Below are 16,501 nucleotides of genomic sequence, written 5' to 3'. Positions count from 1 at the left end.
CAGACCTCCCCAAGGAAAGCCTGTCAGCCCCACCTCCTCCAGAAAGATGTCAGTAGAAAACTGGGAACTGGGTTGCAAGGACTCAGGATCATGTAAAAGAAGGCCTGTGGAGGAAAGGGGGTGGTACCCAGTCGAGTGGTATTGTAGGGTAGTGAGCAGACTTGTTTGGAGAGTAGCTCATGTAATAAGCATTTTGCCTAGAGCCAGATTCCAGGGGAAGGGAAACTAACATACCGATCTGATGTATTCTAGGTACTTTACATGTATATCATTAAAATAGTGATAATAATAGTTAACTTATTGAATGCTTGCTAGGCTCTCTACCAGGCACTTCACATGCATTAACTCACTGAATCTCACAACAGACCTATGAGGCAGTTCCCAGCCCGAAGATGCTGAAGCACAAATAGGTTCGATAGTTTGCCTGAGGCTGCACGGTAAGTGGTAATTCTCACATTCTAACTGGCTCCAAGTTGGCTCTTGGCCACTGCAATCTACTGCCTCTTGTTTAATTCAGATGGATCAGAGAAACTAGTTTTTTATAGAAAGCTCAATGAAGCAAAATAATTTGCCCACAACCACATAGCTAGTCAGTAAAAGACACTGCTTAGGGTCTTTCTGACTCTGAGTCCAAACCCTCCGCTCTCAGTTCCGTCCTTGTCTTTTCCTCTTGTCTAGGTTTCCCATGTTGTGTTCCCTCTGGTCCCCACGTCTCCCTTGCTTACCTTGATCATTCTGGCCATCACTGCTTCTCTCATCAGTAATATGGCTACTTTTTAACCCTTATCAACAATAATATTCAAAACAATGTATCTGTGTTGTCTAATGATCTTTTCTGAAATAAGGGAAAATGTTAATGGTTGTTTTTCTTCTTTGCATCTCCATAGACATTCCCTCTGCCTCTTCTTTCCTTAATGGAAATACTGATGTAAAGGGTGGGGGATGGGGTTTAAGAGGAGTTCATTCTCAGCTTTAAAAAACAGAAATGTTACCCTTCTATCTGGCTGTGGAGGCTGACCGAGACTCCGTGACCACTAGAGGGCATTGTGAGCCCATCTTTTGTGAATGGAGACATTAGGTGGCAGCTTCAAGTCCAGGGCCCCCACACTCCCCCAACCAAGAAATCTTGCAGTATTTTATAGGAGCGCCAGATCTCTCACGACTAAGACACAGAGGCCACTTTCCTACCAACGCCCATGATTTAGATCCCTGGAAAAAAATACCTCAGGGTGCACGGAGAGCTTGGTTTGTGGGACTCCCTGTGGCTCAGCTGCTGACATGAGAACAGAGGTCACCACAGGTTCGTTCACCTCTCGAGAAGGCTCTTATTAGTCAGTCGTCCATCTATCTTCCCAGGTTGTGAGGCTTGCCTCTGTTGGTCCCAATTACTGTTAAGCAATCTGTCTACTGTCCCAACCCTTTCTCTGCCCATTTTTTTTTTTAACCTAAGAAATTAAAAGACATAGAAAAGCACAAGGAACAACCTAATAAACACCCATATGCCTACTACTCAAATAACTTTTTAAAAATCATCTTATCATGTTTGCTTCCAGCCTTTTTTTTTTTAAATAAAGTGTAACAGATTTAGCTAAAGTTCTATTTGATCAATACCTCTGTCCCATTTTTCCTCCCACCTTCCCCTTCTTTGACAGAAAAACAGCTGTTTGGATTTAGTGGGTTTCCTTCCAGTTCGTTATTATACTTTTATATATGCATATATATCTATGCATCCATAAACCGTTTATTGCTTTTGCCTGCTCTTAAAGTTTTTATTTTCATCTAAGTTATACATGATATAGTTTGAAAAGTCAAATACATCGTTCTACAGGTTTCGTTGGTTAAATGGCTGTCTGAGTACCCTGCTCCCACCATCTACCCTATCATTTCCTGTTCCTGGGAGCCAATTATTTTATTTTAGTTGATCCTTATGATATTCACTTTTTATGTCGAATAACGTGATAACGCTATCTCCTGAATGTTCATTTTAGGTGTTATTTGACCCCAATAAAGAGGATAAGGATTTAGCGCTTTTTCATTCTTTTCCTGCTAGGAAGACAAAAAGAGGTGGAGCAGAGAAGAGCTAATAATAACAGTTCTGAAAGCTGAAAAGCAAATAATGAGTGGTACTTTATTGAGACTTGAAAAAGCTAATGTCTTAGCTAACAGGAGGGAAAATGTATATTGCAGCGCCACCAAAAGGCTCAGAATTGGAGGAAGCAGGTATTTCAGAAGATGGAAATGAAACCAGGAGGATTGATCTCTGTTCCCCTAACTCTGCACAGTTGGATGATTGCCCTTCCCAACCTTGGCTGATTGTTGGTTTATTTAAATTATTTCCTTGATTAACAATTCCCCCCTTCTCCCCCCAAACACATTTGTTACTTCTTTCTGGGACTCATTTTTTAGATGTTAGACTTTGACTGGCTCTAATTCATTTTCTTTTTTGAAATTAAAAAAAAAAAAACTTAACAAAGACCTGAAAAACAGTTCCTAAAAGACCAACTTTTCCAGAAAACTAGCTACACAATGCATTGCATCTATCATGTTAACACATGCATTAGACACAAATATAAAAACCATTAAAACAAGACACCATTCTTTGGCAATCTGAGCAAAGATAAAATGCATCTTTCCTTTTTCTAATTTCTTCATCTTTTGTTTATTGTTTTAAAAAATTTCTGCTAGAGTGCTTCCATTTTAAAGGTCTTGTTTTCTGAATGTTCACTTCTTGAAACAGCATGTTCTTTCACAAATACAATATCTTCAGTCTCTGAGGACATTAATAATTTTTTTGTTGTTCTTGATTTCTTCTGTTTCCTTCAAGTTATTTTTTTTCTGCTTGATTATGTTGGTCTCTGTATTTCATATTAAGAGTTTTCTTCACATATCTGATGACTTTGTCTATGCGCTTATACTTGAGTATGGCACTAATGGTTCTCTAGAAACTGTGAACATGGGTGTAGTCTTCACCAAGAGTGATCTGGCTGGCCTATTTCTTATGGAACTCTCATGTTAGTATCTTCAAGTTTTCTCTCTTGGACTGATCAGCAGCTACCTCAGAGTTCTTCCAGTCTCCTGCATGGAAGATACATTCCTGACTGCCAGAGTCTGAAAGCTGAATGAGCTAAGCGAGAGAAGAATATCTATAGTCTAAATATTTCATAAACTACACAGAAACTATACAAGTTAATAAACTTGTGCTTAATCATCCTGCTTCCATTATGGTATCTCCATCTTCAACTGTGCTTGGTCTCCCTCAGTAACAAAGATGGCAGAAGCAACAGATGCGTAGGGATGGAGTTGAGAATGGCCGAGGATTGTGACCTGATGTTTGGCCTGAATAAATAAAGGATGAATATCAAGTTTCTTTCCAGTGCTCCAACTCTTTATGTTTTATAAGTACATCCCACCGAAGAATTAATGCACTCCCTCAGTAATCAATTCTAATGGCAGTCCTGCTAGGCAGCTGGTGGCTGTATCGCAGCTCCCTTGTGCATTAGAAGGAAGAAAGAAATCAGTTATAGAGCTACTAATCTCTGCCCCAACAGATGGAGGATGAAGCTCTGGGCTGATACTTCATAACAGGAAGGAAATTCTGAAAGCCAGAGTGTGAAGAGAAATCTTAAGAAGCCCTTGTGTCTGGTGAACTTACGGGCTTTGTGGAAATGGCAGTGCTCAGATGGCAATACATAGTGTCAGGTGCAAATTCGAAGACCAAGAGACAGACTCCATTCACTGTAGGACAACTCCACAAATAAACAGAGTTTTAAGAAAGCAGTAACACAGGGAAGGAGGAGATCAAGGCAGGTGATTTCCCCCTCTCCTTCTTGCCAGGGGAAACAAAAGTTACTCCCAAAGACTAGATGGCCAGTGGTTTTCTGCGGTTGTCAGGCCTATCACTTACTCTGAGAATAGAGAAGAAAAAACCTATTTCATAATCTGTCACCCAGAGTCAATTGCATTTTAATATATTTTTAAAAAATCTTATGAGATGTGTGAATTTGTCTTTTGCTTTTTAGCTTATTTCATCATGAGCATTTATTTCCCTTTATCATTAGCTATATTTCTTGGCAAACTTAATTTTAAAGGCTGTAACCTTTCTCCTATTTTTGGACATTAAAGTCATTGCAGATACCTTTTTGTTATTAAAAATAAGACTGCCATACGTGTCTTTGTGCTTATGCCTTCTAAAATAAACGTCAAACTTAAAATAATACAGAAAGTACAAAGTTAAAAAAATCACTCCGAATCCCATAACTTGGGGAAATCACGATTGATATTTTAGTTAATATTCCTCTATGCTGATAGGTTATCTTAATTTCAGATTATTTCTCTAGTTGAATTAAAAGGTCAAAAGTTTTGGCCTTGTTTCAGGTCGCTTGTACTTATATAGCTTTTAAATTTCGACCTAGTGATACCTAACTTCTTTCGGGACTGATTTTAAGCTTCCAGACCCAAAACCTGCCAGAAATTGCCACAGCAGACAAGGTCCTATTTTATTCCGTCTAAAAACAACGTCATTAAAGTTCAGAAAGGTATCAGGGTCCCAATTTCACAGCAGAAAAAAAAAAAACAAAACAACTTTAAGCCAGGCGCTCTTCTCACGTGACGAAGCCGCTTTTCCTTTAAATGCCTGCTCACGTGATCGCAAACGTGCACACATGAAAGAAATTCACGCTGTCAGGGTAGAGCCATCCCACCTCACCCCCAACTCCCCTTCCCAACCCTAGGGTTTCTGGCGTTCCCTCCCCAGAAACCGCAACTCCTCTGGAGACTTTCTCTTTCTCATTCCCTTCATCGTGTCACCTAGTCTTATTCCTTTCCTTTCCGTTAGTCGCCGGCCCTAGAGGTCCACCTCTCCTACAAAGCCCACTTGTGAGAGGACGGGCGATGGGAACTACAACTCCCAGGGGGCATCGCGGGCACCGTCCGCCGCGGCGCGCAGTGTAGGTTGGGGGCTGAGGTCCCATGGTCTTTTCGTCGCGTGCAGCTCAGAGCAAGCGCACTACAGGTTCCGTGGCGCCTTGCGCGGGAGCGGGGTCAGACCAAGGCCGGGCGGGGCCGGGCGGGCCAGAGAGCCCGGGGCTGGTTGCTGGTGGCGGGCGGCGGAGGAAGGGGGTGGGAGTGAGGCGATGGAGGGGAGGAGTGGGGGAATGGGGGAGGGAAGGGGAAGGGAGGCGGGAGGCGGGGCCGAGCAGGAGCTGGAGCTGGTGTCTGAGTCGGCGGTTGCAGGGGAGGCGATGATGTCGGTGCAGGTAGTGTCAGCAGCAGCTGCCGCGAAGGTACCTGAGGTGGAGCTGAAGGACCTGAGCCCCTCCGAAGCGGAGCCACAACTGGGACTGAGCACAGCGGCCGTGAGCGCCATGGGCCCCCCAGCGGGCGGCGGGGACCCCGAGGCTCCAGCTCCCGCCGCTGAGCGGCCCCCGGCCCCTGGCCCGGGTTCGGGGCCCGCCGCTGCTCTCAGCCCTGCCGCCGGGAAAGTGCCTCAGGCGTCGGCCATGAAGCGGAGCGACCCTCATCACCAGCACCAGCGGCACCGCGACGGCGGCGAGGCCCTAGTCAGCCCCGACGGCACCGTCACCGAGGCGCCGCGCACAGTCAAGAAGGTATTGGGGCCGGGCTGCCTCTCGTGGAGAGAGAGGAAGGGAGGGGGAACCGCACGCAGATCCTTTCGGCGCCGCAGCACCACTCTCAACGTCCTCCTTTCTGATCACGCAAGCAAGGAGACCCCTTTCCCCTTAAACCCACCCTCTCAGAGATGCCCCCACCCGGCTCCCAGTGCTGGGGAGCGGAGACTCCAGGCAGCACGGCCGTACTTTGCTATGAATAACATGGAGGTAGCGCTCTCTCCTACTACTTGGAATGGGCACGGAGAGGAGGGGCACCTAGTACTGCCCCTCTCTGCACCCCCAACATACTCCCGTGTTATTTTCCAGACTGTCCCGGGAGAAGACCCCGATGGTATGGGAAAACCTTACTTACCATTTATGAGAGTTCACCCAGCAATAGGATGGAAAGACCTGATCACTGTAGGAGTAAGCAGTAGTTACCTCGCATTGAAATCCTCAGTTGTCTGGTTTCCGTACAGACGATGACTTTATGCCTTTCTGTGGTCAACCGCTTCTATAGAACAGTACTGATGCGGTGCACTTCACTCCAGATACTGCAATATCCTTGTATGTTCTCTGAATGTGGAAGGGTAATGGAGAGATTCTCTTCACTCTTCAGAGGTTTGTTCTCTCTGCTCAGTAGTTGGCCACCAGGATTATTAGACTGTGAAAAGAACGATTGTTTTATTGTTTTATTTTTTTAAAATTATGATCTGAAAGTGTTAGAAAGAAATGCCTCTATTTTGGGGAACAGCGATCATGCTGGGGCTTTCTGTCTCAGCTATCAGCTTCTTTCAGACATAGTTTTGAAGAGGCAGTAGCCTCGGAGCACCAAATATTAAGTATGCCTAGATGTATGATACTTCCGTATTACCCTTGCAATGGCTCTGCGTGTCTTTCCTTTCATAAAGCTAAATCAGCACAGGAAAAAGGGGGCAAATATTGGAAAAGACAGATGTGGATCATATAAAAAAGGATTTTGGCTCTAATTTCCAAGGTACAATATGAGCACAGTGATTTTTGTGTGTGTGTGAACGATTTCTAATTGCTTTATCAGAACAGCACTAAAGTGATGTGAAGTCTGTGTTGGTTTCACTGAGTAGGATTCAGCTGAATTGGAACCTTGGATCCAGCCTAACTTTTGTTGTAATAACCTCCTGATTAAAATATAAAGCAGTTAACCCTTTCATCCTAATTACCCAAATATAGGTGATAAACAGTGTCAGAAAAAAGTTGTTTAGTGATGCTTTAGGACTGTGTCCTTGTCATTTGAAGTATGAAATTCCTCTGGGAGAAATTATAGGAGGAAAGAGAGGCAGCACAGGCACCAGTGCTGGTAGTACCTAGATATGAGTCTGGAAATCTGAAAGATGTTTCTGACTAGTTCACTTGTTTTATAACTTTGGCCAAATCTTTGCTCTGTGATTAGGGTCTTTTTGTGTAAAATCTGTAATTTGATTAGATCTCTCGAAGGTAAGAATGTTTAACAATTGTTTTTGGAACACAGAATTTACAGACAGCAGACCTGGTTTGAATCCTAGTACCCTGACAGATAACCTGAATGGTACTTTTGGGTCATTTCCAAATTTTCTAAATCTTAGTTTCCTTTATAAAATGAGGATACTAATAAGAGGTTTAGAAATATGTGTAGAGGGCTTTAGAATTGAACTTGCAACATATAGTAGCGGCTTAAGAATGATAGCTATTATTATTAAGAATTGATTTTATTTTATTACTCCTTCCATTATAGCTTAAGTGCATGCAACTATGACCTCCAAAAGGTACACACAAGTCAATAGATTCTATATAAAGAAGTAAAATCACAGGCCAGCATATCAGTTTGTTTTTCTTAATTCTAGATGTGCTTCTTGACCATTTTCTTTGTTGCTGAACCGCCTTCTTCCTGTTTTTCCAGCGTCAAAATGTAGGTTCCATGATTCTAGATTTACTCAGCACCTCAAGGCTATGGAAGACAGGGCTGAGCTTGCCCTACAATGTTAATTGCAACCAAAAGAACAACTTCTCTGCTGGAAGTCAAGCGGGTAAAACTCTGGGGCAAGGATGCAGCTATATGACACAACCAAAGGCATTGCCAAGCTGCCTTTTTGGGTTCAGAAACTTTAACTTTCTCGATACTGAATTGACTAAATTAAAATAAGTGCACAAGACTGCCCTTCTTTCCCTAGGTTGAAAGTCACCTCAACAAGGATTACAGTGTGACATTTTGATTTGTCGAGCCTTTCTTTATTCTTAGATTGTTTATTTAATAACTCTGACCTTGACTCTTCTGCTTTTATACAGTTTGGGGAGAGACTGTAGGGATGGAAATAGCTGCCTTGGGCTATATAACTGGTAACTGTTGCTTTTATTTAGTAACTGTCACATACAAGTTTATTTATCTTAAGTCACATTTCCGTTGATGGCTTCCCTTACTCCATTCAGGTATCTGTCATCATTTTTCTTCGTTCTGTTCTTCTGCTCAGCCACACAAGGGAAATAAACTTTTTACAAGAGCCAGAATTCCCAAGTGCAGCAGTTAATGAGAATGAACATATGGTGTGCAGGTTACTCGGTCACATCTTATCTTTGGCACAAGTTACGTCGTGTTAACTTGTGCTCTGGAGACCAGATCTTGTCATTGTGGCTCTGGTATATTTGTCTTTATTCATAAGTTCACATCAAGTGAATCCAACAAACCAAAAATTTCTATAAGAAATGATTTGCGAAATGAGAAGATAAGTTCTACAGTGAATGGAGTAGTAAAGTTGGGAGAATTTCTTCCCTGCATTCTTAAATATGGGGTAATAGGAATGTCATAGCATAGCAGGGAAAACCAGGCAGAAGAGGATTTATTTCAGAAAATAAAGTCAGACTTCTGACAATAAGTCTGAGCACGCAAGAACCGCAATTAGTTTGTGCTTACGTCAGTATTGGTAATGATCATGTTCAAGCAGATTTTTTTTTTTTTTTTTTTTTTTTTTGGGCAAACGTATCCACTTTGCACTGGCTTTGTTGCTGTCAGCAGAGGATGAGTTGAGCCATGTTAGTGCTTTCTTGACTTGAATTCCTTAAGCTCTTGATTTAGTTAATTATAGATTAACAAAATGGAACTTTTTGGATCTAGGCATGGGAATGTGGGAGCGTGTGACTCCTTTTGCCCGTTAGAAAAGTATAGTCTTGAAAATGTTTAGTAAGGCTATTGGCATATTGACCCTAAGAAGAGCTACCATTAATTGGACTTTTTATATGCCAGGAATTGTTATAGGCAGTTTTCTAATCCTGACAATAACACAATGAGATATAGATAGCGTTATCTCCATTTTACATTTAAGGAAATGAGGTCCAGAGAGATGAAGTGCCTTGCCCAAGGTTATACATCTAGAAAGTAGCTGAGGTAGGACTTAAATCTCTGTCTTAAACCTTTATCTGTTTCCAAAGCCCATGTCCTTTTCAATGTGCTGTACCGATTCTAACTTGTTACATGCTGAGTTCTAGTCTTCTCCCAGAAGACTTTCAGAATACATGTGAACTCAAAGGTATGTGTGTCTGGCTTTAGGCGTATGTCATCTGAGAATCAAAGGAGGGTCTGAGTCAGGGCTTTAGGAAGAGGACGGAAAAAATCGCACAAATGTAGAACCTCAAAGAATTGTAAAATTAGAAGAGAGGAAGAAGAGCATCTGATATAGAGAAACGCATTTAAAGATGAATGATGCATTTTCACGTTAGCAATTTATTGATAATGTGAGGACTTTATTTTTACTTTATAAATAAATTGGGAGTACCTGAGGAATATGCTTCCCCTTCCTGTCCAGCTAACTATTTTTCCTGTTCAAGTCCCACCTTTTCTATGAATTTCTAATTAAACCTTTTGCAAGTTTGAAGGGAAGCATACTGTTACATATTCCTGCCATGCACAAGGTGTTATATTAGAGTGTTACATATACTATTTTATTTAATCCTTTTAAGAGCTCTCAAGGATAGGTAGGTTATCTTTGTTTTATTGAGGATTTTGTTTTATTGACGAGATTAAGGAATTTGTCTCAGAGTTACACATTTAGAAATGTGATAGAGCTGATAGAACTCTAATCTGTTTGACTCCAGAGGCCAAACTCTGTTGCTTTTTAATTGAAAAATCTCTGTTCAAAACTTAGATTGAATCTTTAAACCTTAATTTGTGTTTTGTGTGTGTGTGTGTGTGTGTGTGTGTGTGTGTGTATGTATGTATGTATGTTTTTGTTATTGCACTAACAGGTAGTTTCTTTTCATTTATTAAACTTGTTCAGTGGCTTTACCATATATTTATGTGAACATTTATGAAACTCTGAGAAGGCAGCGCTTATTTAATATTAGTATAATTTGTGTATTGTGTTCACCTTGGACTTAGGAAAGATTGACCATAAGAGCTGTTTTAGGAGGTTGCTCAGGGCTGAAGTTGCATTTGTGTACTTGATGTCCTGAGGTAGAACTTAGGTCCTTAATGTCCACTTAATTCAGGAAATGGATAGTCCATGAAAAAGGGAGAGTGAATTTCATTATTAAACCATTTCCTGGAAAGTGTTCCCACCAATAATAAAAAAAAAAAAAAAAAAAGAGAGAGAGAGAGATTTGTTGGACTCTTTATTCAGACTCTTTTTTGAGTTTATAAAGAATGTGCAGTTTCTTTCTGGTGGTTCTTGTTTAAGTAATTTAGAGAAGTACAACTGAGGTGAATGGGAGAATATTGTTGGCAGTTGCCCTGGTCTACTGCCCTGCCATTGTGTTCAGGTGGTATGCACAATTAGAGGAGCTGAAATTCAGTTTACCCAATATGTGGTTTAGTAAGCTTGATCAGGTTTCTATGGAATTTGTAGGAGCTTTTTGTAGTCTGAGTGACCTATGGCCCGAGATCTGGTGATAGCTGAGCGAAGGAGAAAGTGGTGTGAGTTAAATAGTAACTGTTCTAAGTCTGAGTCTAAAACTATTTTGATTAAATTAAATAATTTAAGACGTGTATGATTTTCAGTCCCCTTCTTCCCCAGCTATGTTCTCCAATAATTCAATAAGCCACTTTTCTTCTTAGACACCGTATTAATAGCTGGCAGTATCTTATTTTTTCTAGTGGAAATGTATCTGTTTGGGCACCTGGTTCTTAGCCCTGAACCTGTAAAGAAGGGTACAGAGGTTTTAGAGCTGCTAGTGGAATTTCTCGAACAATGAATCAAGCTATTCCTTACAGCCTTTCGGAATACTGCAAAACTGTCATTGAAAGTTAAGTAACCTGATACTAAAACTGGTTTCATTTTCCCTACAAAGTATCTCGTGCAGTGCTCCAATGTGAACCCTTCTGATCACTCTGAAGATTAGATACTGTTGATTACCTTTTCTTGGAAACTCCTTTTGGCTTCTGTTATAACACTTTACTTATGGCTACCATTTACTAAATACTTACTTTCTGCCAGCCATATATCTATCACATCTAATTGTAACAACTTTATCAGATGAATATTATTATTTTACAGGTGAGAAAATATAGGCTCAAAGAGTAATTGACTTGCCCAAGGCTTTGCTAATCTGTGATAATGTTGAGGTTAGTGAGATGAAACACTGCTTAAAGCAACAGTGAGAGGCTTTGCCGCACTGCCAACCCCTTGCTCCACTGACCAAACTCACATGTGAAATCTGCTTAAGCTACTGCACCTGGGGTGCTGCTAAGACTGCTCTGTGCAACCTTTTGGATCTCAGGATCTATAGCTTGTCCCGCCCATTATCAGTAAATCCCTATGTGGTCTCAGCCTCAAGCCGCAAGATCAAGTTTTAGAGTCAACAATCGGGGCATAGTTCGTGTGGCACCTAGTATCCAGAACTATAACGACACAGACTAAACTTCAGCATCTCCTGCTTGGCATTAGCAAACACATCTTTCCCAAGCCCATTTCGTGTGTGATTTTGGGTAGAATATTTAGCTGTGTTGCCCTGAAGCAGATTCTCTGCTCTGAAAGTTACTTCATATCGTTTCTGTAAGTTCTTTCTATTTGTGGAACTCTGAGTGATGCACTGGTTGAACCTATCTGCCGTTTTAGTTGTTTGCATCCATGGAGCTGAGAGTTGCTAGAGAAAAATCAGAAAACCAGGCAGATCAGTGTCACTACAGATTCATAATTGTCAACCTCATGCATAATCAACATTGCCTAGCAATGTTAGACATTTCTCTAGTAAGTTCACTTTCCCACTCACTAGAAATGATTTTTCATACTATCTCTATTTCTTTTTTTTCTTTTTTTTTTGTGGAGATGCCAGGGATCGAACCCAGGGCCTCATACTATCTCTATTTCTAATGTCTCATGTATTCATTTTAAACCAGTGATATGCCTTATACTTTATTATAAACACAGAAGCTACCCAAAGGGAATTCCTTTATCTTTGTACCTCCCAAATCTACGAATCTACCTGTATCTGGGGCTTATCTCTTACACCTTCCACCTGTTATGATAGAGGAAGTGTCCTTCATTGTATCAAAGACCAGTCCCTCCACAGGTGCTCTAACCACAGTCTGTTGTCTTCTTAAAGATCTTCTTCCTTTGGTTATTTCCTCTATTAGAGCCTTTCCTGTAGTATTTAAACTTGCTCTCATCTCTCCCAATTTGAAAACCCTGCCCTCTGACCCCCATATTTCCTTTCTGCTACTCCTATTCCACAACTTCCACAGCTAAGCTTCTTAAAGGAGTTTTCAATACATGCTATATATACTTTTTTTCTTCCCATGAACTCTTTAGCCCACTCCAGCTCTTATACTCTGAACTAAACAAAGCCCTCTTGCTAAATTTGCTAATGTCCATCAGGTTGGGAAACATGGCCGTCCGTTTTTTTCAGCCCTCATGTCAGACCTCTTGGCAGCATCTGACACCAACTTCTTACCAAAACAGTCTCCTCCCTTGGCTTCCAGGATGCTGCTCTTTGCTAGTTTTCCTCTTATTTCTCTGGCTGCTCTTTCTCAGTTTTCTTTGTTGGCTCTTTCTCCTTGATCCTGGGACCTCTGCTCTTTCCATTGTGTTTTCTCCCTAAGTCATCCACACCATTCCTGTGCATTTGAGTATCATCTACATACCAACGACTCCTCACATGATTCCTTTAGCCAAGACTCCTTTTCTGAATGCCAGTCTTGTGTGTGTATAACTGCCTACTTGCATTCGGACTTCAAAACTAACATGTCCAAAGTGGAATTTTTATCTCCCTGTCTGATCTCCAAATATTGTTCTTATTTGCTTCATATCAGTAAATGGGATTTACATTATTTTTTCCTTTCTTTGAAAAATTGTTTTTAATTACACAAGTCATGCTTTCATATATTCTTGTAAAATAATTAAATCTAATAAAGCAGAGTCCTTCCTTGTCCTTTAGCCAATCTCATTCCCCTCCCCAGAGGTGACCTTTACTCTCAGTTTGTCTTTCTTGGCTTTTTCTCTGACTTTACATTTATATTTGTAAATAGAGAGATTTATAGTTTTATAATAATTTGTACATAAATAAAAGTGCACTATATATACATTGTTTTGCAGGTTACTTTTTTTAACTTAACAGCATAGCATGTCTTGGTGCTTTTTACATGTCAGTACATATCTATCTCATTCTTTTTAACTGCTGAATTGACTTCCAAAGTCTATACCGTTTTCTATTGATGCACATTTAACTTAAATTGTTAACTTTATAAACTGTGCTGTAGTAACTATGTGCATTCTTTTTGTGTGTATATGTAAGTGTTTCTTTAGGATAGATAACTAAAAGTAGAATTTTGGAGTTGAAAGATATCCACGTTTTAAACTTAATACACAATGTCATGTTGCCTTCAAAATGCGGTACCACTGAACACATAACTGACTATATCCAAGACAGCTCTTTCACTGCACCTTCACCAATACTGAATGTTTTTCTCTTTTATGAGGAAAATTTTTTATTGTTGTATTTACTGGCATTTTTCTTGCTTATTATGAGATTTTGTGTGTGTGTGCATATATTGGCAGTTTATATTCTTTTTCTTGTAATTGCCTGTTTATATTTATTCATTAAAATTTATTGAGTGACTACTGTGTGCCGAGTCCTGGAGATACAACAGTGACCAAAATAGGTTTCTGCTCTCCTTATTGACTTGTCTTTTTCATATAGGCCTGTAGGAATTCTTTGTATATTCTGGATATTAATTCTTTCTGTATATGTACCAACATTTTTTCCTATTCTTTTTCTTGTTGACTTGTAACTTTATGATTTAAAAAGTTTTCGTGTAGTCAGATTGGCAGTTTTTTCCTTTATGGCTTAAACATTTTGTGTCTTAGAATGGCCTTTCTTACCCCAGGTGTACAAATAAATTCTTTTTCAACTGTTTTTATGGTTGCATTAATATATTTTGGCTTCAATCCATCTGGAATTTATTTTTGCTTGTAATATATGATAGAGACTATTTGTAATGTAAGATAGCTCTTTTGTTTCCAAACAAAATTTAATATTTTACTATTTTGAGTTTGTTCTGTTTCTTTCTCTTTAACTTGTCCTTCTTGTTTTTATTCCTTAACTTTTAGCTGGACACATAGAAGTAACTTTAGTTTGAAGACAGTATCTTAACTTTTAGCTGGACACATAGAAGTAACTTTAGTTTGAAGACAGAAGTAACTTTAGTTTAAAGACAGTGTCTATTTAACTAAAAATTGCTATCCTAGTACTACCAACTTGGTGCTTGTAATGAGTTATTCATAGAAGCACTTGCTATTTTAGCAAATTTTATTGTTTAAAGTAAACATAGTTATTATTGTTTAGTGGATTTAGATTATGTTTGGATAGAAATTGGAGTCTCAGTGATCTCTCAAATACATCTCTTATGCAGCAATGGCCTACAGAGGAACTTCTGTAGTTATACTTAGTTGAAAAATGTAAAACTGTATGGGCCTTTTCCAAGATGACACCTGATTGTTTTAAAGGTATTCCAGGAATTGAGTATGTGCGACGAGACTGTAGGAGGAAAATTTTTGCTCTGATAAGATAATTGTATGCATCTGCCTTTCAGAGTTGACAGTACATTACCTGCTCCAGGTTAAAGAAGGACTTCTTTTCCTGGTAGGAAAGTAAAGTGTCTTTTTCAACCAAAGCTTTGTTGGATAAAGCTTGACTGAGTCTAGTCTTTAGTCACTCTGCTTCGGGAGGCAGAAATGGAATACGGATTTTTACTACATTTATGTCTATTTCTGTAAGGGAGAAAAGGTGATTGGTCTAATGATAGTTCTTTTTTAGGGCTTATGCTAGACTGCACTGTAGAAGTAAAGAAGCAACTTTACTACTTCTGGATACTTGTTTAATACTCTGCTCTAATCCATTGTTAACTTCTTTTGTGTAAAAACCGTTTATGTGTGGTGTGTTAAACACTGCTAAGTGGCAGGGTTATTAAATCAGCAAAATACCATTCTTGCCCTCAAGGAGAGAGTGGGGAATGTAGATATGAAAATAAATACAGTCTAGTTTGATATGAACAATACTGGAAGCAGGAATTGTTGCAATTTGAAGAAGTCAGCATTGAAATCAAAGTGTATCACCTTAGGAAAACTGGTTGGTTGTCCACCCAGGAGGCTTCGCAATGTAGCAGAACCTTTGTGAGGTTTCCATATTCCAGTGTTACAAATCCAGAAATCCACACTTTTAATACACTTAAGGATCATTCACCTCTTAGGACTGGCTCATTCAAACCAAACTTATAAGAAGTTCATATTTAAAACAGAATGATAACTTCTAATTTATGGTCAGATGTATAATGCTCGAGCTAATCTAATATACATGTTAGTCGGAGTATGCTCTGGAAAATTAGATGAGAATTCTAATTATAGTTAGAAGCAATTGATTAAGTTTGGAATCTTTTAGAACCTTGCTGCTGAGACTGGTCCGTGGTCAGAAGCATTGGCATCACTTGGGGGCTTGTTAGAAATGCACAATCTCAGGCAACTCTGGTTCTGGATTAGTATACACCCACCAGAACCTCAACTTTTACTCATTGTTGATGAGTAAAGTAATATTGGCTTAGCATGTGGTTTTATTTTATGTTTCTCTTTTATGAAACCTCAGAGTAGAAAGGCAAGAAAATCATTTTAGGATTTTATGGAAGGGTAGAAATTTATAATAAAACTTATTGTAAGATTTATAATAAAATACTTGATAGACACGGAGACATAGAAATACAAACAGGCACAGATTCACAAAGATAAACAGAAATCCCCACATATAACAGAACTCCTCAAGACCTCTCGAGCCAGACCTTTCCCATACACAAAGACACCCATACACCCACACAGAGAAACTCCATGCATCTCCACAGAGTTCCCTGCATGTACCCATCGAGACACCCCACACAGACCCATACATCACCCTTACCCCACATAAAAACATAGAGACCCCCCCCACCACCACATGGAGATACACACACACTGACACCCAATAGGTAATGCTTAAAGCTCAGATTTTCATGGGACTTGAGTAGTGTTCTGCATAGTTATTTTGAGAAGGGACAGGTATATCCTCCAAGGTACTTTTAACTGAGCCAGAAAATGAAGCAAAAACAGACAGGTTGCCTTTGGGTCTGCTGAACAGTGAATGCTACAAAGCCAGTTTTATTTGAATTCATGTTTCTGGGACTGCTTGTTCTGGGCATAATTTTCTGTTTGATATACTCATCATGCTTAGATAGAAAGTTATTCATTCTCTTTCTCTCAGGAGTTTTCATCATAGATTGCTGGTTAAGAGTCCATGCTTAGTTCCCCTTGGCACTAATTAACATGCTCTCTCAATGCTATCTGCGTCACATAAATCTGCCCAGGATTAGAATATCCAGAAAAACTGTACCTATGTGGAGGACTCATACTGAGCCCTCTGTGGGTGTGTGG

The 16,501-nt window shown here is 39.9% G+C and overlaps 1 protein-coding gene across 2 annotated transcripts in view; it reads left to right on the top strand.

The window, feature by feature from the left end:
* Positions 1 to 5,172: 5,172 nt before the first annotated feature.
* AHCYL2 (adenosylhomocysteinase like 2) overlaps positions 5,173 to 16,501 on the top strand; it is a 137,996-nt gene continuing 126,667 nt past the window's right edge. For both annotated transcript variants that reach the window (XM_039861045.1, XM_039861044.1), the window contains exon 1: positions 5,173 to 5,606. In XM_039861045.1, coding sequence (XP_039716979.1) covers positions 5,241 to 5,606 — 366 coding nt within the window. In that variant the 5' untranslated portion in view covers positions 5,173 to 5,240. The remainder of the gene's footprint in view (positions 5,607 to 16,501) is intronic.

This window comes from Pteropus medius, unplaced genomic scaffold, assembly GCF_902729225.1.
Source record: "Pteropus medius unplaced genomic scaffold, Ma_sr-lr_union100, whole genome shotgun sequence".
In the NCBI taxonomy this organism is placed as follows: domain Eukaryota; kingdom Metazoa; phylum Chordata; class Mammalia; order Chiroptera; family Pteropodidae; genus Pteropus; species Pteropus medius.
Note: the sequence above shows the minus strand (reverse complement) of the source record. Positions and strands in the feature narration are given on the sequence as shown.